The sequence below is a fragment of the Myotis daubentonii genome, chromosome 2 (assembly GCF_963259705.1).
Source record: "Myotis daubentonii chromosome 2, mMyoDau2.1, whole genome shotgun sequence".
Classification (NCBI taxonomy): Eukaryota; Metazoa; Chordata; class Mammalia; order Chiroptera; family Vespertilionidae; genus Myotis; species Myotis daubentonii.
This window is the reverse complement of record NC_081841.1, coordinates 78955308-78973886: the sequence shown is the minus strand read 5'-3', so window position 1 is coordinate 78973886 and position 18579 is coordinate 78955308. Positions and strand designations below refer to the sequence as shown.

The window sequence follows — 18579 nt, the reverse complement described above, 5'->3', positions numbered from 1 at the left end:
TAATAGTGTAGTGACTTGTGGGGAGGGAGAAGTGGAGACGGAAAAGAGTATATAGGGCAGTGATGGCAAACCTTTTGAGCTCAGCATGTCAGCATTTTGAAAAACCCTAACTTAACTCTGGTGCCATGTCACATATAGAAATTTTTTGATATTTGCAACCATAGTAAAACAAAGATTTATATTTTTTAAATTTATTTTATATATTTAAATGCCATTTAACAAAGAAAAATCAACCAAAAAAATGAGTTCATGTGTCACCTCTGACACGCGTGTCATAGGTTCACCATCACTGATATAGGGAATAAGTGGTAATGAAAAAATAATCTTACCTAATAATAGACAAACATGGTAATTGACCATACCTTCGCTACACCTCTCATTGGCTAATCAGTGAGATATACAAATTAACTGCCAACAAAGATGGCAGCCGGCAGCCACAGAGCTGGAACGAGCAGGAGGCTTGCTTGCTCCAGTGATGGAGGAAGCCAAGGTTCCCCGCCTGCCGTGGCCGGTTCTAAGCTCCAAAAGCAACAAAGGTTCAATTATAAAAGGTAAATAAACCCCAGATACATGCTTTCAGCTGGCCGTGGCCACTGAGCTAGAGCCTTGGGTTGCCCCTGGAAATGGAGGAAGCCAAGCCCTGGCCAGCTCTGAGTGGAGACTCCAGACTACAAAGTTTCAATTATAGAAGGTAAATAAATCCCAGGGAAAAAAAAGAAAAAAAGTAGAGGCTGGGAGCTTCTGTCGCTGGGGAGGCTTGGCCAGCCTGAAAACGGCCCTCAGCCCTTCACCCAGACTGGCCAGACACCCCAGTGGGAACCTCCCACCCTAAAGGTGGTGTGGCCAGCCTGAAAACAGCCATCAGCCCCTCACCTAGGCTGTCCAGGCACCCCAGTAGCACCCCATTGGGGACCCCCACCCTAAAGGGCAAACCAGCCGGCCCCCGCACATGCACCAGGCCTCTATCCTATATAATAAAAGGGTAATATGCAAACTGACCCTAACAGCAGAAAGACTGGGAATGACTGGTCACTATGACACACACTGACCACCAGGGGGCAGACGCTCAATGCAGGAGCTACCCCCTGGTGGTCAGTGCGCTCCCACAGGGGGAGCTCTGCTCAGCCACAAGCCAGGCTGAAGGCTGCCAGTACAGCAGTGGTGGTGGGAGCCTCTCCCACCTCCTCAGCAGCGCTAAGGATGTCAGACTGCAGCTTAGGCCTGCTCCTCACTAGCAAATGGACATCCCCCGAGGGCTCCCGGGCTACCAGAGGGATGTCTGATCGACAGCTTAGGCCCAATCCCCTGGGGAGCGGGCCTAAACCAGCAGGTGGTCATGCCCTGAAGGGTCCCAGACTGCAAGAGGGCGCAGGCCGGGCTTATGGCCCCCCCCCATGCACAAATTTTTGTGCACTGGGCCTCTAGTAATAAAATAAAAGGGAAAAAAATATACTTCTCATCTGATGTTCATTCTTAAGAAAAGTATTATGTTTAAAAATTAAGTCTGTATGAAATATACTTTGTAAAACCCTTGAATTTCAATTAGAGTAGCAATGCTAATAGCTGTTTCTCTCTGATCTGTGACAGGCACTCTAATGGCTTTTGTGCTTTTAGCAATTACTGACTGGTAAGTAGAATGTGTCAATTCATTTGCTTAAGAACAAACACGATCATGCAATTTTCCTCCATGTTTGACTTCTCATCTCAACCAAGGAAATAGGTGAGAAGAGCAAGTCAGGGGGAGGCAGACAAAGGGAAAAGTGAACTTTTGAATTAGTACAATGATTTGCAATCCTCCTGAGAGACACTTTTACCACCTACACTCAATCTATTAAAGGGTTCTTAAGAATGTTATGAATTCTTATAAATGACATAAATATTTTTTTTAAAAGCTTATAAATGGAGATCAGATTTAGTCATAATTACAGTTTTCCCAGTAGACTCTGCCTTGCTCAGAAAAGTCCACAAAATAGGAATCTGAATAAAGTACATAACAAATACACTTTTTTAAAGGATAACAATGGGCTGTATGAGCTTTTTCTTTTTTATATAAGACTCCATTAATATAATTGCAAGCTCAATGGACTTCCAGTGGGTCCCTATAGGTACCTGATATCTCCTATTGGATAAAAAGCTAATAAATCAATACAGAAAAGAATACTATTAAACACTAAACTGTATAGTTTACTTTTCCTCTATTAAATGTTGGGCAGCTGAAGGATATAACTTATTTTTCACATTTGATTCTAAATTACTGAACTTGGAAGCTTTTTGAATAAATCCAACTCTAAAGTTGTCTTCCAGGAAAAACTACTGAGTTTTTAAAACTCAGTATTAAATCATGACATTTACTAAGATTTGAACATGATATGGATCAGTGCATGCATTTTGAACTAATTTGAGATTCGAAAAGTTAAGTCTTATAGACACATGAACTTGCTATAATATTTTTATTGGTACATCTGATATACTGTGACGTAAAATTATGTTAAAAGTACTAAGTTTAGGGGCCTTCATTTATACTTGCCCTATTCCAACATGTTTGACTGTGACAATGGAACCAGTTTAGACCCCAAATACTAATCTCCTCATAAATTCAATGACCATGATGCATTTTTAACTGTGCTCAGATATGACCAAGTTTACACTGAGGAAACTATCCCAAAAACCCTGAAAGGAATGCTAAGGTCAAACAGTAGGCAGTGAGAGAGTGAGTCAAATTTGACTTTACTTTATGTCAAAAATAAGCACAGAGCCGGTGACTCAGAGCTGACTATACACTGTGACTAATCTTAGACCACCATAAATTACAAGTTTGTAACAGCTATATAACTGTTTCCATTCTGAACAATGAATCTCCAGTTTTACTAACATCTATCCCATTAACAAACAATTCATGTGAATCCAGATAAAAGCAAATTATTTCCCTAATAATTATAATTACAAACTAGACCAAAATCTTCATTTTAAAGATGAAAAAATAAATATTTTTTGAAGCAGCAATTAATTCTTGTTTCATATGAATGACTCTTCTTAATTAAAAAAATAGATATTGTATTTGCCTTGGAGAAAATACATGGTTATTTGGAAATAATATATTGCTCTGGAGTTAAAACCTTATGAAAAATTATGAATTTCATAAGAAAACTAATTTCTTTCTACTACAAACATGAGTGCCTTATAATGCCCAAGGCTCTCAGTTAGGAACTGTGAGTAAAATGACACAGTCCCCAGAAACAAAGAGTTACAGTGAAATAGAGAGGTTCTCAAACTTCAGCACTGTTTTACCCACATATCTTGCTTAAATGAAGATCCGTGAGTCTTAATTTCCAAATTCTGACTTCATAGGTCTGGAGTAGGCCCTCAGAGGTGTATATTCTGATGCAGGGCGTCAGAAGACCAAATTCTGAGAGCCATATGTCTTTAGTAGCAAGGAACAACATAGTACATTGTACAATATGTCTAATATTTGCCTAATTAATTTATTAAGAATTCCTGCAACCTCCACTCGTGATGTCTTTTAATCCTGAGTTAAGATGCAATTCAAATCTTTAATTAAAATTATTTTTGAAAAGACCTGAACCTTAAGTTCAGATGTCTCTCCATCAAGTGCGTATTGCAATTTGCTTATGTGTATCAGCTTTACTAACTGAACTTCTGTTTCACTCCTGTGGCTAAGCAGTCACCTTGTGTTCCAGTGGACTCAGTAATAACGAGTCGTCTACTTTGTTTTCGGAATCCTGAGCTTCTCATTTATCTCAGAAATATTGTCCTCTTGTTTCACCATTTTCTAAAACTCAGCCCCTGTCCAAATGAGGCCGGGGAATGTCAAGGGGGGGGAAAAGAAGGAGACATAAGTAATACTCTTTGTAATACTTTAAGCAATAAAAAAAAGACAGAGAAAAAGACTGTTTTACCTGGTGCTAGACCACCCCGATGCAGACCACCTGCCTGGATTTGAACATATTTTCTTCTCCCGGACTGTGCATAGCAATGATCTGCCTCCCACCCACAGGGGAAGCACCTGTCACTCTTTTCTGGACTTCTCTGACACTGTTTGCCTGTTCTCACTGTTACATATCACCTGCCATCAAGTTCCTTAGTAATCTGTTCCAATACTTTCCAAAATGTACAGAACATCAGCTACTTTTAAGCACCTGGAGAGATGCTTAAACGTGCAGATTCGTGGGCTTTACCTTTTGAGGCTATGATTTAGCAAGTCTGGGGTGAAGTCCAGAAATATGTAGTCTTAAAGCTTTGCATATAATTGAAGATTTAGAAAACACATTTAAGCTGGACTTTTAAGAATTAATACAATTTTTTGTGGCATAGAAAGGGAGAAGGACAATATAAGAAGGCAAAGCAATCTGATGGTAAAAAGTGGTGAGCATGTTTAAAGAAGAGAATGTAAGCAGTGACTAGTCCAGAAAGTTTGGCTAGAGGAATCAGCTTTATGAAGAGATGTAATAGAGGGACATAAGGATGGAAAGCTAGACAGAAGCCAGATTCTAACTGGTGATGAATTCCGGGAAAAGTAAAACATTCGGCGTGTTCTGGGCCATCTCCTACTAGTACACATTGTGCTTTTCATTATCACCTCTATACTTCAGATAACCACATCTACACATTTAATTTTTATCCTTCAGATAATAAACTTCAACTGTCAACACATAAATCCTCAAAATTGCATATTGGAGTCAATTTAATCAAAGTAAGTGGGTGGAAAAATGAGACTGATGGGCAGTCTAGATGAGTATGGATGATAAGGCCAGTGTAGAGTGTTAACACAGGAAGAACAGAGGTCTGTTATAAGATGGGAACAGTCAAGTTGGAGAGGGGGGGAAAATTGCACAACCATGGCAGAGATTGGAGTGATAAGATCTGATTTTATATAGGAGAGATGGGGAGAGAAAAAAGTCACATAAAAATATGAGGTATGGTGTCCAACTAATCCTATCTAATAAAAGACAAAAAGGGTAATTAACCACACCTTTACTATGCTTCCCATTGGCTAATCAGGGTGATATGCAAATTAACCACCAACCAAGATGGCGGCCGGCAGCCATGCAGCTGAAGCGAGCAGGAGGCTTGCTTGCTCCAGTGACGGAGGAACCCAAGGTTCCCCACCTGCCACGGCCCGGCTCTAAGCTCCGAAAGCAACAAAGTTTCAATTATAGAAGCTAAACAAACCCCTGATATCTGCTTTCAGCCGGTGGTGGCCACGGAGCTGGAGCCAGCTCTCAACTCCAGTGACAGCAACAAAGTTTCAATTATAAAAGCTAAACAAACCCCAGATACCTGCTTTCAGCAGGCCGTGGTCTCAGTGCTGGAGCCGGCTCTCAGCTCCAGTGATAGCAACGAAGTTTTAATTATAGAAGGTAAATAAATCCCAGAATTTAAAAAAAAATTCAAAAAAGGAGAAGCTAGGAGCTTCAGTCGCCGGCCTGCCTGAAAACGGCCCACAGTCCCGCACCCAGACAGGCCAGGCACTCCAGTGGAAACCCCCACCCTGAAGAGGGTATGACCAGCTGCAAACAGCCATCAGCCCCTCACCCAGGCTGGCCAGGCACCCCAGTGGGGACCCCCACCCTGAAGGGGGTGTGACCAGCTGCAAATAGCCATCAGCCCCTCACCCAGGCTGGCCAGGCACCCAAGCGGGACCCCCACCCTGATCCAGGACACCCTTCAGGGCAAACCAGCCGGCCCCAATCAGTGCACCAGGCCTCTATCCTATATAGTAAAAGGTTAATATGCAAACTGACCCTAACAGCAGAAAGACTGGGAATGACTGGTCAATATGACACACACTGACCACCAGGGAGCAGATGCTCAATGCAGGAGCTGCCCCCTGGTGGTCAGTGCACTCCCACAGGGGGAGCTCTGCTCAGCCACAAGCCAGGCTGATGGCTGCCAGTACAGTGATCGTGGTGGGAGCCTCTCCTGCCTCCTCAGCAGCGCTAAGGATGTCTGACTGCAGCTTAGGTCTGCTCCCCGCTGGCAAGTGGTCATCCCCCGAGGGCTGCCGGGCTGCCAGAGGGATGTCTGATTGCCATCTTAGGCCCAATCCCCCGGGGAGCAGGCCTCAGCCAGCAGGTGGTCATTCCCCAAGGGGTCCCAGACTGTAAGAGGGCACAGGCCGGGCTGAGGGACCCTCCTCCCCCCGAGGTGCACAAACTTTTGTGCACCGGGCTTCTAGTTATAAATAACAGGCATAGAAAACTGAGAAAGAGAAGAATTCACCCAACATAAATTTCATTTTGAATATGAATATCAACCTAGTCCTCAGTTGAAATTTTCTAACTGTGTGTGTGTGTGTGTGTGTGTGTGTGTGTGTGTGTGTGTGTGTAAGAGAGACAGAGGGATAGATATAGAGATAAAGAGAGAAAGAAAGAGGGGGGAGAGAGAGGAGGTGTGCAAGCATGCACAAGAGGGGAGGAGGGATAAAAAGCAGAAGAGACTAAATTGATTAAATAATGTTCTAGGGGAGACATGAGATTGAAACAAAAATGAGCAGCTAGATTCCTGAAAATAAGAAGGCAATGACATTGCTGAGAGAATATCTGGAGAGTATAAATGAAGATATGGGTAAAATTTTAAGGAGAGCAAATCAATATATTTTATATTACTAGTAAAATGAGTGATAATATCAAATGTGGATAATGGTGTGAGTAGAATATAGTCAGAACGGGAGCAGAAATTTCCTATGGAAAATTGATGGAGTGTACACAGGGATGTAGAGAAGACTGTGAAGTCTCTGGGAGACTTCAAGAAGGTGAGTGTATAGCTGAACAAGGTAGAACTACTTCTTTTTTTCCCCTGGCATTACTCATCAGCCAGGATCTGGTAAAAACAAACAGGGGGATCCTCTCAGATTTGGGAATCTCCTGGAAGTTGAGTCTCAATTACATGGTTTGAGATCTAAGGATCAAGAAAAAGGTGTTGAAATGCATCCGCTGCAGCTGAACAGGGAGAACAAAGGCGTCTGAAGAGATGTCTCATTTGAAGGATGAGAAGGAAAGAATGCTGATCGAATGCTGAAGTCAGGGAGAAGGTACTCCGTACCTTGAAGTTCTTCAGTTTATAGCCTCAAGGGAGAAAAGTGAAGTAAAACTGGGTGACACTGATTTCAAAACAAGGGAAGGGTTAAAAGATGTTTCCAAGATGAAGGATCTGGATGTGCCAAAGGTAAATAATTATGCCAATACCCACAGTCTCCACTAGGGAAGACCTCCAAGGAAGTGGTGTTACCAAGAAGAAATCAGGTTTTCATCTATATGCGTCTGTTCCATGTTGGAGAACTTGGAGGATGAAGGAGATCATGACATAGGATGGACCACTGTTAGAAAGAATGAGTTTCCTTTGTAGACCAGACCTTAGTGACCTGGATTACTTTTAGTCAAATAACACAAAGAAAAAAGTCTGGCATAGGGAAGGAATCATATGAAAGTGAGTCTGACACTGCAGCCATGGAAGTCAGAGAAGATTCTAGAATTCCATAAAATAAATTAAGAAATACAAAAATTTACAAATTCATTCCCTATTTTAAATTATAATAAAGCATAACTTAGTAAGTTTGGAGTTTGGATAGTAAGAAACAATATTTGTGGAGACACAGTAAAATAGATTTTCTCTCCTTTTTCCCGTTTTGATCTCCCAGTGTTGTAAAGAGGAGTCACTATACAACATACCTGGTACTCTGCTAACACATGTGATAAAAAAGTATGTTTTGCACTTTTCAATATTTCTTTTATATCTTTAGATAAACATGCTATAAAGATTATAATGATATTGACAAACGTATGACATAATCCATGAATAGTTACCTGTTTCAGATTAGTTACCTCTTTCAGGTAAATTACCTCTTTCAGATTAGTTACCTGTTTCAGGCAGCGTGCTGATATTGCAAGTACTTTCATCGCCTTCACCCGCTGAGGTTGAAGCTCTTATTTTAAAGACATATGAGGTATTGGCAAGAAGTTTCATGAACATATACATGTGATCTTGGGGTGAGACTTTTGTAGAATTCCTGTCAACTGTTATCATATACTGTGTAATCACTCCATTTGCCTTTCGGGGTGGGTCCCACCTCACTAAAGCGGACTGCCAGCTAGTTGCCTCACACCATATGTTCTGTACAACATCTGGAACTTAAGAGATAAATGCCTAAAGTTAAAATTTATACACATGTAGAAGATACATCATTTAATTATGTGATTGCTAAATAAAATCATATCTAGTAGCGGCAGAATAAAAATTTAACATATCAACGGTTCAATTTGTGCTCAAAAAGTTCCCTTTTTTACATATGACCCCCTTTTAGCTGAAACAAATGGCAGTTGGTCTATTTTCTAGGCTCTCTTGTTAATCCTTACAATACTAAACCATTCACTTAATATTTTCCTAGGCCAAAGCCGCAATCACATCCTCAAAACTGCATAGTCAGAGGCAACTGCATAGTTTCAAGTTCAGGCAGCCACTGAAACCTGCTCCTTTATTTCTTAATCAGGAAGGAGAAGTCTTAGCAATACTTTATTATGAAAACCTTTTTGTGTAAAACAAAGATATAGGGCGCCTCCCTGATATGGCACATCTGGGCCTAACAGTACCAACAGACATGTAACCAATTTGGTGGGGGGGGGTGCTTTTATATTGAGATGGCCTCCTTGGAAGAATTGTGAAGACCTGATTCTTCAGTACATTTATAAAAATCGTTAAAGGGAAGATTTAAATCAGTCCTAGTTTTTAATTACATCCAGGTTCCCCTAGAACTTCTCTGAATTCACTTGGAAGTGACCCCGTTTTTTTCAGAAGTGCTCTATTTATGGTAGACATAGTTAAAGAGCAATAAATACACAGCCCACCACAGTGACTGGCAGGCTGGAGAGACTGGTTAGCTCCCATGGAAATGTTGAATTACCTGACGACCCCTAATGTCAGCATAGCTTATCCTATTATAGTAAAAAGAGGATGCTACAAGGAAAATTAGAATACAGTTAGTTAATAGATTGCAAACAAGTAGTGAAAGGAACCAACTAGCTGTCATTATGTAAATCACAGTTATTGAAAGAATATTCAAGTAAATTTGACTTGTTTACAGTTCTCTCCCCTGATCCAAATTTATGTCTTTACACACCCATTTGTCTTCCTCTGGAAGATACAGGCATCAGAACTACAGGAGAATACTTACAGAATGAGTGAAATTTAACATTAAAGAAAAGACAATTTCACATCTAATCCAAGGTTCCAGCAATTAAATATCATTAATTATTTGCTTCTTTTTTTTCAAAACCATATCACAATATAGTCATAAAATATGTTAACAAGAGGCAGTTGATAACTTGCTTAAAGTTAATGTACAAAACTGAATTTTGTGAACATCTATTTCACTGACTGAAGCTAAAAAGTATGAATTAACCAGCTGATGTTATAACTCTTAAAGTTGAAAATGTCCTGTTATTTAACCAAGCAGGGTACAGAATGCTGTGGTCTTAGGAATTAAGTACTTTTACAGATATATAGATCCTACTTTGTTCCTAAACTAGTCTTTTGTTAAAATTTCCTCAGTTTAAAAAGAAAACAAAAGTGTGAATATATGCATATGAACACATGTATTTGACAGCAGACAAGACCCAGCCTAGTTTTAAAGAATTAAACTTCAACTTCTATTTGAGTGAACTATTAAATAATACTTTATCACATAGACTGAAAAAGGGAAGGGGAAAGGGTTAAATACAAATGAAATATCTTGGGTGATTCAAAGCGCTGTGTCTAACCTGATTCTCGGGTTGTGAATTTTAGTACATTACTAAATTGATTGCCATTTCCCACTTTGGTGAAGGCAGAGATGCTGATAGAGTAGGTGCTGACGGGCTCCAGTCCAGCAAGCTTGGCTTCAGTCTGAAAGCCTGAAATATTCTGAAAAGCGGGAAGATAAATTAATCACGATGCATCATCAAAAATGTGTTTGTAACTGGAAGACATATTTCAACACATCAAAGTTATGCCATGTTTAACCTATGATTTAATAAGCATGGGCATTTTAATTAAAAGAGAAAATATTAAATGTTTGTGTGGCGCAGGGAGTGGAAAGCTGATAATGCAAGGATAAACTGGACATTCAGCATGAAGAATCTCATTATTGGCATTTCTTAAAAGACTAGATTATTTTGTTTTCATTTTGCCTCCCAGATTCTTACTTGGAATTACATCCTAATTACTTTCTTTAAATACACCAAAATTAAAGTCCTCAATTTAAATCCATTTTACAGGTGGTCAGAGATACTTGATTTTTCTTGAATTCATCTAAATTCATTTTAAATACCCAATAATATTCTGTTAAAGTAAATTAATTCATCATCTACTATATGCTAAGCAAGGGAATACAGCAGTGAATAAACAAATATCTGCTCCTATGAAGCTTATATTATGAGTTTTCCTAGACAACTCCTATATTTCCTATTTGACAGAACTTTGGGAAAAAGAGATAAATAAGGAAAAAAACAGCACAGGTGCCCAAGAAAGAAAATGTTTTTTCATAGAAAATTTTACCATTGAGTATGAAATTTTCGTTCAAAGATAATTATCCTAACCAAGAGAGTAGTTAAGTAAACAAAAAGACAATATCCTTTGTGGTATAACTTTAAGAATATTGCATTATATCTGACCCAAAATATAAAACACTTTGACTTATTTATTAAATATTTCAGTAACAGAAATTTAGCAAGATTACTAACTCTTGGGTACTTAGAATCATATTTTAAATTAATCTCCAGCAAGTCCTTGAACTCACTACATTACACTATTTCCTTTAATTTTTTCGCACTTACTATTTACAAAGCATACTGTCAGATAACCAGCATATTAAAGAACATATAAGGCATGGCCCCTGTCATCAAGGAATTTTAATATTAATTAGAGAAATCTAAAAACAATTGCTACTAAGAAAAAATTAAACACAGTGTAGGTAAATTTTGATTTTGGTTAGAAAGGCTGGTACCCAGAGAAGTGCCTGAACTCAAGAGTTGACAATGAAAGTGTGAGAGTGGATAGTAAACAGGATGACACAAGAATAGCAGTAAGAAGACCTAAGTGAGGAGTATCGCCGAACATCTTTTAATAGAACTTTTCACTGAATAAACGATTTCAGGATACAGGACCGGCCTGAGTTATCTGCAGACCCGGATCTTCTTGATCTCCGTGGGAACCACTCTGGAGTGACTGGCATGGCAGACATTTGGAGTGGCTCTGGAGTACTCTACCTCCATGAACCCACATATAACTCAAAAAAATAAAAATAAAAAAATAAGAGAAACTGATACTGTTGCGGCATAGGGGTGGATGAAAACATAGAAAGAAAAATAGGAAAATAGAGAAAACAAAACCGTGGGAGGGAACTAGATACAGTAGATGTCAAGAAAAGAAAAAGGTGGCATGAGAGTACATTGAAAGAAAACAAGATCGTGAGAATTGATGGAAGAGAAAATAGATGTAAAAAGAGGAACTAAAAGTAGTAGATTTTAAAGAAAAACTATGTTCTCCACCCCAAAATTATATAATCAATACTTTATGGTATAAAGATTATATTTTGCTGCCAGTGGAATGTTAATGGTAGTATTCATATTGAGAGAACAGAATGTCTAAAAATCTTAGAATACAACTTATTTTCATAGTAAAATTATGACATAATGTCATGTTATACTTAGAGCTATTACATTGCTGGATGGATATTTTGTTCTTTTTATAACTATGTGTAATAAAAATAATAGCTAACACATTTATCACATGCCAAGGATAGTCCTAAGTGCTTTTTATAGATTCTTCCTTCTAACCCTTACTTTTTAAGGTATGTATATTTATAACTCCTATTTGGCACTTAAAGAAACTGAGTCATAAGAGGTTAAACAACTTGTCTAACGCAGAGCAGTAACTCTTAAAAGTAATGGCGTTGATGCTGGAGATGACTGTCCTGAGAAGAAAAGATCGCACAATGACACCCATGCTCCAACACACATACACATTATCCCACAAACAAGATAACATTAAGAAAATGATTCATTTTTTCCCTTATAATATCTATTTGCCAGTGACCCCTATAGCCAAAGCAAATTAAAAGCTGGAAAATGTTAAGATTAGAAAAGTGATAGATATTAGAGGGCTAGAGACTTTAGGTCATTAATATAATTTCACACTTTTGGGAAAGAGAGTCCACATTTATGGAGTACTAAATATAATTCAAATTCTACTCAGCCTTTCAGATTTTGAAGTAATACATTGATTTCCAGAAAGTTATTTGTTTCTTATGATATAATCTTAATCACAGATTTTGATTTTTACTATTCCCTTTGTAAGCTACATACACTATAAAAATGATTTACCATCAGCAATAAATTGAAATGCATATAACAACAATGTTTACTGCAGTTTTTTTTATATACTTTTCTTGCTATAACTAAATAAAAGCATACCAGTGCTTCAATTTGCCTTTGGGAAAAAAAGAACACTTTAAAAAAAATAAATGTCATGTATTATAACATATTTTGGCAATTAAATGCTAGAAATCATAGAAGTATATTTCAGTCTTTTTGTTACATCAGTTCTTTGGCTAGTTTTCATTGATTCTGAGACCTAAAAATGGAGGAGGGAAAGGGTGTTTAGTGTTGCAAACTAATTAGTGTGGCAAGGAAAAGATAATGAAACATCTTAAAATACCAATTAGTGTGGGATTATATGCTATCAGGGAAGATTACCAGAAGTCCAGTAAAAACACTTTTTAGAAAAGGTTAAAACCATTAACTTGGCACTTCATTTTAACAACAAATAGAAATATATTACATTTAAGATAATAACAGTTTTTAGTCTGAAAAATATTTTACTATGTACTTTCCAGCACTCACAAAATGGTGCAATTATTTCTTAAAATGTAGACGTGTAGAAGCTAGAAATTCTAAGTAAATCATTCTATGAACTCTTCAGCTTCCATATTTGGCAAGTATTTTCTGTGTTTTCCGTAAGCATCCTTCAACTGCAGGGAACTAAAAATGTTTCTTGAAAGATGGCCCTTGTTTTGTTTAAAGCGATCCATTGTCTCCCTGCATTCCAAAAGTTTCATTCACGTTCTGAATTTTTTAAATAAAAATATACTGTCATAATCAACCTACCTTATAAAATATAGTATCAGTTTCATGTTCATGAATTTTAAAACTATATACTTTAACAATACCGCCTGGCACGGGACTCGGGCTCCACTGCAGCCACACAGAATCTGAAGTGTAGTTGATTAAAGTCAAATTTTGAGGAGGTGCTAAAGGCACTGTAGGAAAACACATTATAAAACTTATATTCGTGATTTTTAACATGAAAATATCATTGTGACTGTAGCTTCCTGAAGACACTAGTTAAGAAAGACTTACAAAATGATCATATTTTAATTTTAGAAACCACTAGCATAAACAATGATGTTTTTGGAACTTAGTAGTTCCGAAGCAGCTTTAAACAGAACACTTGGTTCTGAAGCCCGAGGAACAGAAGAAAAAAGAATAAAAGTTAAGCGAAGTGGATGAATAGTTGTAAACCTGTTACAAATAGACAATCAAATATCCTCTCATTTCCATGCGGTTCCTTTCAAAAGAGAGAGCAAGTGCATTGGAAGAGATAGGCATTCCAGCTTACCTGACTCGTCTGTGTAAAAGAAAAGAACACTGGGAGGACCGAGTCCCTTTACAGTTCTTGCAGCAGCAAAAATACTATACAGTGTAAATGGTGAGAGCTCTTCCAGTATTATATAGTTATCAGAAGTAATGAAAGAATAGCTTGCATTTGGTCCTTGTAAAGTTAAATCATAACTTATTATGGCACCATTTGGTTTTACTGGGGGGTCCCATGATAAGAGAACTGAGGTAGAGGAAAGGTTTTTAAAAGTGTTGATTATTGGTGACGTTTCTGGGACTATAAAAGAAAAAAAGAATATTAAATGAAACCAAAGTGAATTAGCATTTTAAAAAGGCTTTAATAATAATGGGACTTCATTTTATTAGCATCTGATTATTTAAATTTGAAGAAACTTAGAGCTTATTGTGTTTATCGAAAGGCTAGTTACTTGAGAACAAATAATCTATATAATTATGAAAATAATGTTTTCTGTCAGAACGAAATATAAATTTAAAAAACACAATCTGCTTAGTAGACAACAAAAGGGTCCAGCCTACCATCTTCTTCAGTTTTGATGTGCAGCTGGGCAGCATAGGCATCAGAAAATCCCTTTTCAGTTGATGGAGTGATTTTTAATATATAATCAGTGTATTTTTCCAGATTACCAAAATACATGCTTGTCTCATACGTAACTAGAGGTGGTCTTACGTGGCGAGGAGTCTGCTGTAAGCTCAGAGAGACATAGTAGAAGACTAGACCGTTGGGTTTAGGTGGTGGGCCCCAGCTTACATTTATTGCAGTTGACGAAATGGACTCATAAGTCAGGTTTCCAACAGGCCCTTCAGGTACTATGACAGGTAGTGTGCAAAATATAAAAATTATCAGTCACCCTAAATCATGTTAACTAAATTCACAAACTGAGGATAATTGTTAAAATGGCATCTATTGCATCATCAGTTCTTAAATTGTTTAAATGCAGATACAGCAAATATCACCTATTATAAAATATCTCCTAAATAATATTAAAAATCATTCAAAATAAGTCCTGTCATCTCACACATTTATTATGTGTGAGAATTATTTTTCTATAATATTCTCTTGGCTTTTCTTTCTTACAATATGGAGATTATGAGTGTGTAGATATGCATGTATGCGTGTGTATGTGTATATATATATACATATATATATACACATATATATATTTAAATATTGCAATAATGTAATTAGCTATAAAATATTTTTGTTTCTAAAAAATGCCTGAAATAATATTGACCACATATTGCATTAAAACACTTTTGTTAAATCTGTGTAAACAAATATCTCCATATATTTTACCTTATCTTAATCTGCTGGTTAACTTGTGAACTATTTAAAGATTGTTCCAACAAGGAAAGCATTCACTCCTCGTATATAAAGTCTGTCAACTTACAATCTTCAGATGATAAACATGGAATTTTACTCTCAGCAGCAGAGGTCAATGCCATTTCTCAATATGAGACTAGTCTTTAAATAAAACTGGACAAGGTGGGATTGGGGGACCAGTTGGAGGGATTAGCAAATACAAGTTGGTAGTTACAAAATAGTCACAGGGTTGTAAAGTACAGCATAGGGAATATAGTCAATAATATTATAATCACTATGTACAGTGCCAGATGGGTACTGGAAATATCAGGAAGAATACTTTGTAAAATATATGATTGTCTAACCAATACGCTGCAAACCTGAAACTAATGTAAAATAATATTAAAATGAATAAAAGTTACAACCATAAGAAGAAATAGGCAATGATCCATGTATCATATTCCCAAAGCTGAAACCTAAAAACATTGATAGTTTCAGTCATTATAGTTAGCACAAACAAGATTCTGCAGAAGCCGCATACAAGAAACTTCTGGGGTTAAAAAAGTTATTCTGGGCATATTAGTCACAAATACAAAACAAACAAAGATGCTGCATAGAGTCCTTTGTGGATTAAAAGACTGAAATGAAATAGCTGCTAGAGAAAAAAGTGTATTTCCTAAAGCAAATGGTGAGCATAGCAGCTATTAGAAAACCCATCCATGTGTACAACGGTTTTTCATGGCCAAACCGAATGGCTGTGACATCCTTTGAAGCAATAACAGCAACACAATTTTCATGAATAAATGGTAGCAGTTTATATGAAGAGAAAGGCTATTATTATTGTAATAGTTTTATAGCTATGTTAAATGCATTTTCAAACTTTTATAATGACTAGTTAAATGTGCCTAAATAAAATGTAGGTCTTACTACAAATACATACAAATAGAAGGTTGTGAAATAATTATAAAGTTTTAAGTTAATCCTATTAAATATTAATAAATACTTTTCATTTACATACTGTCTTGATCTGTGTATACTTGAACTATGTCACTGCTTTTATTCCCATTTCCAACTGAAGTACTTGCTGTTACCCAAAATGTATAGTAGCTGAATATTGCCAGTTTATCTATTATTGCAGATACGTTCATATTGTCAAAGTCATTGGTGACTTCATGGAGTGTAAAATTCTGAAAAATAAACATATTGTTTTAATTGTTCAGAATATAGTTTTAGTATACATGAACATTTCAAAAATAATTATTCACGAATTGGTTGCCTCATTATTTTAATATGTTAATCTTTGAGGAAAATCAACATAGGACATTTTATTGCAATAATTAAACTGGAAATATGTTTGTACTAAAAGAGGAATCTATGGTAGCAGTTTTTATTACAAAATCAATATATAGAACAGCGAAGAGGACAAAACTCTTAGCAAGGAAGAAGGTCCAATGACCAACTGAAAAATGCTACGTCTTTGCTGACAGTGTTAGTTTTCTCATGAAACATTCAAATATTTTTCAAAGTGTTAATGATATATTTTAAAATTTGAGAGTATAATATATTTTTAATTTTTCCTTCCTTTTAAAGAAGAAGGAATTATGAAAGTATTCATCTCTTTCTATTAACTAAATATAGTTATTCATTTTTAATGAGTCTTCTTGTTCTCTATAATCCTGGGGAGGAGAGGAGGGCAGTTAGATACACTCTCTTATATGCAGAATAAGAAATTTTATAAATTTCTGGCCTGACTCCTAGTTATATTGGTCCCAAGGCATTGTTTAAATTGTTGGGAAATTTATATGATCATTTTCTCTCGAGAAAATATTAAACACAAAACACACAAAGAAAATAAATTTTAAAATAGAGGAAAACAGACTTTTAACAAAAAAATTGGCAATTAGTATGAATCAATTTGTAATATGTTCATCTACATAGAGAAATCTAAATCATTCCAATCTACACAAAGCCCTTACATAGAGTTCTATAAACCTGTCTTCATTCTGGCAGGATAGCTCTGGGAACATTATCTAAGCTCACAGCGCCTTCTTCTCAACTATAAAATGGGAATAACCATTTCTACTTCACAGAGAGCTTTGGGGATTAGATGATATGAAGCACATTAAGCAATTAAAACCATGTCCGCACATAACAAAAAACAACAAATGGCAATTAGGTAATTTAACTTAATAACATTGAATAATCAATTTGACTAAAATTCGTAGTTAGGATGATTTTACAGCATATCAACAAATTAAATTCAGCAAGTTTTTGAGGTCCCTTTGCCAATATTTGGGGAAGAAGAGAAGAATGAGTGGAATAGAAGATCTATTTCAATTTTGTGCTGATTTATTTAGGAGCAGACAAATTAAATTAATGTAACAATCTCACACAAAATATGATTTGTGAATTTCAATATTTTCCAACACACCTACTTCACACATAGAATAACAAGCTTATATAAAGTACCATGTAAAATGTTAACATAGTTTTCTGGTGTAACTTTTAATTTTTCTTTATAATAGAATTTATTCTGATTACCTATTATATGACCTTGATGACAATTAAGTCACAAATTATTTTGAATCAGCCAGAAGTTATTTATACTGAGTGTGTGTAGACATGCATAGACATGTAAAGACATAACAAATCTAGAATTAAACCAATTATCTAAATTATTTCATTCCTTTATTTATTTTGGGGAAAAAAATCTTATGATTCAAATGATCTAATTAAGGTTTACTCTTTTGTGTATAGAAATATAGTCAGAAGGTATTTAGCAAAAACTTTTCAAATTTGATTAATCACCTAGTATTTATATTGCACTTTACAATATACTGAGACAATGTCAGGCATACTGAGGAGACATGCCATGAGTGGGTAGAAATTAAAGTGCAGAAGCATTAATACACTTTATAAAACACAATTTGCAACAATTGAGAGCAGAATGGGGATTGTCAAGTAGTAGCAGAGCTATTAACTTCCCCAGAATAAGAAGGAAAGATCACTACAAACTCAGGTGCTCCAAAGTATCACTAAGTACTGAAAATAATGTTGGTCTATTAAAATAATTTATGTCCTTTCAATTAAAAATATATTTTATAAGGGGATAGACAGGGATAGAAGATGCTGTTTTTTTAAAATATGTTTTTATTGATTTTTAGAGATAGAGGAAGGGAGATGGATAGAGAGTTACACTGAGTGGCCAGATTATTATGACCACCCCATCAGTACAATGAAGTGAATTAGTTATGCAAATAATAATAATAAAACCTTGAGAGTATTTGCTTAGGAAGTTTTCAATATTCCGTATTTTTGGAAGTGTCAATGAAGTACTGATGGGGTGGTCATAATAATCTGGCCACTCAGTGTAGAAACATCCATGAGAGCGGAACATCATCAATCAGCTGCTTCCTGCATGCTCCCTAACTGGAGATCCAGGCTGAAACCCAGGCATGTGCCCTGACTGGGAATCCATCCTGTGAATTCTTGGTTCCTGCGTAGATGTTCAACTACTGAGCCACACCAGCCGGCCTCAATTAAACTATTTATTGAGTATTAAACCTATGCATGACACAGTACAGAGGACTT

General features: G+C 36.5%; 1 protein-coding gene across 1 annotated transcript in view; it reads right to left on the bottom strand.

Annotated features, from left to right (window-relative positions):
- The window catches only part of PTPRQ (protein tyrosine phosphatase receptor type Q), a 268878-nt gene that overhangs the window by 122051 nt on the left and 128248 nt on the right, over window positions 1–18579 (bottom strand). The window contains exons 36-41 of the mRNA XM_059683707.1: window positions 16007–16175; window positions 14205–14495; window positions 13669–13944; window positions 13158–13309; window positions 9774–9915; window positions 7878–8147 (exon numbers count right to left, since the gene is read on the bottom strand). Coding sequence (XP_059539690.1) covers window positions 7878–8147; window positions 9774–9915; window positions 13158–13309; window positions 13669–13944; window positions 14205–14495; window positions 16007–16175 — 1300 coding nt within the window. The remainder of the gene's footprint in view (window positions 1–7877; window positions 8148–9773; window positions 9916–13157; window positions 13310–13668; window positions 13945–14204; window positions 14496–16006; window positions 16176–18579) is intronic.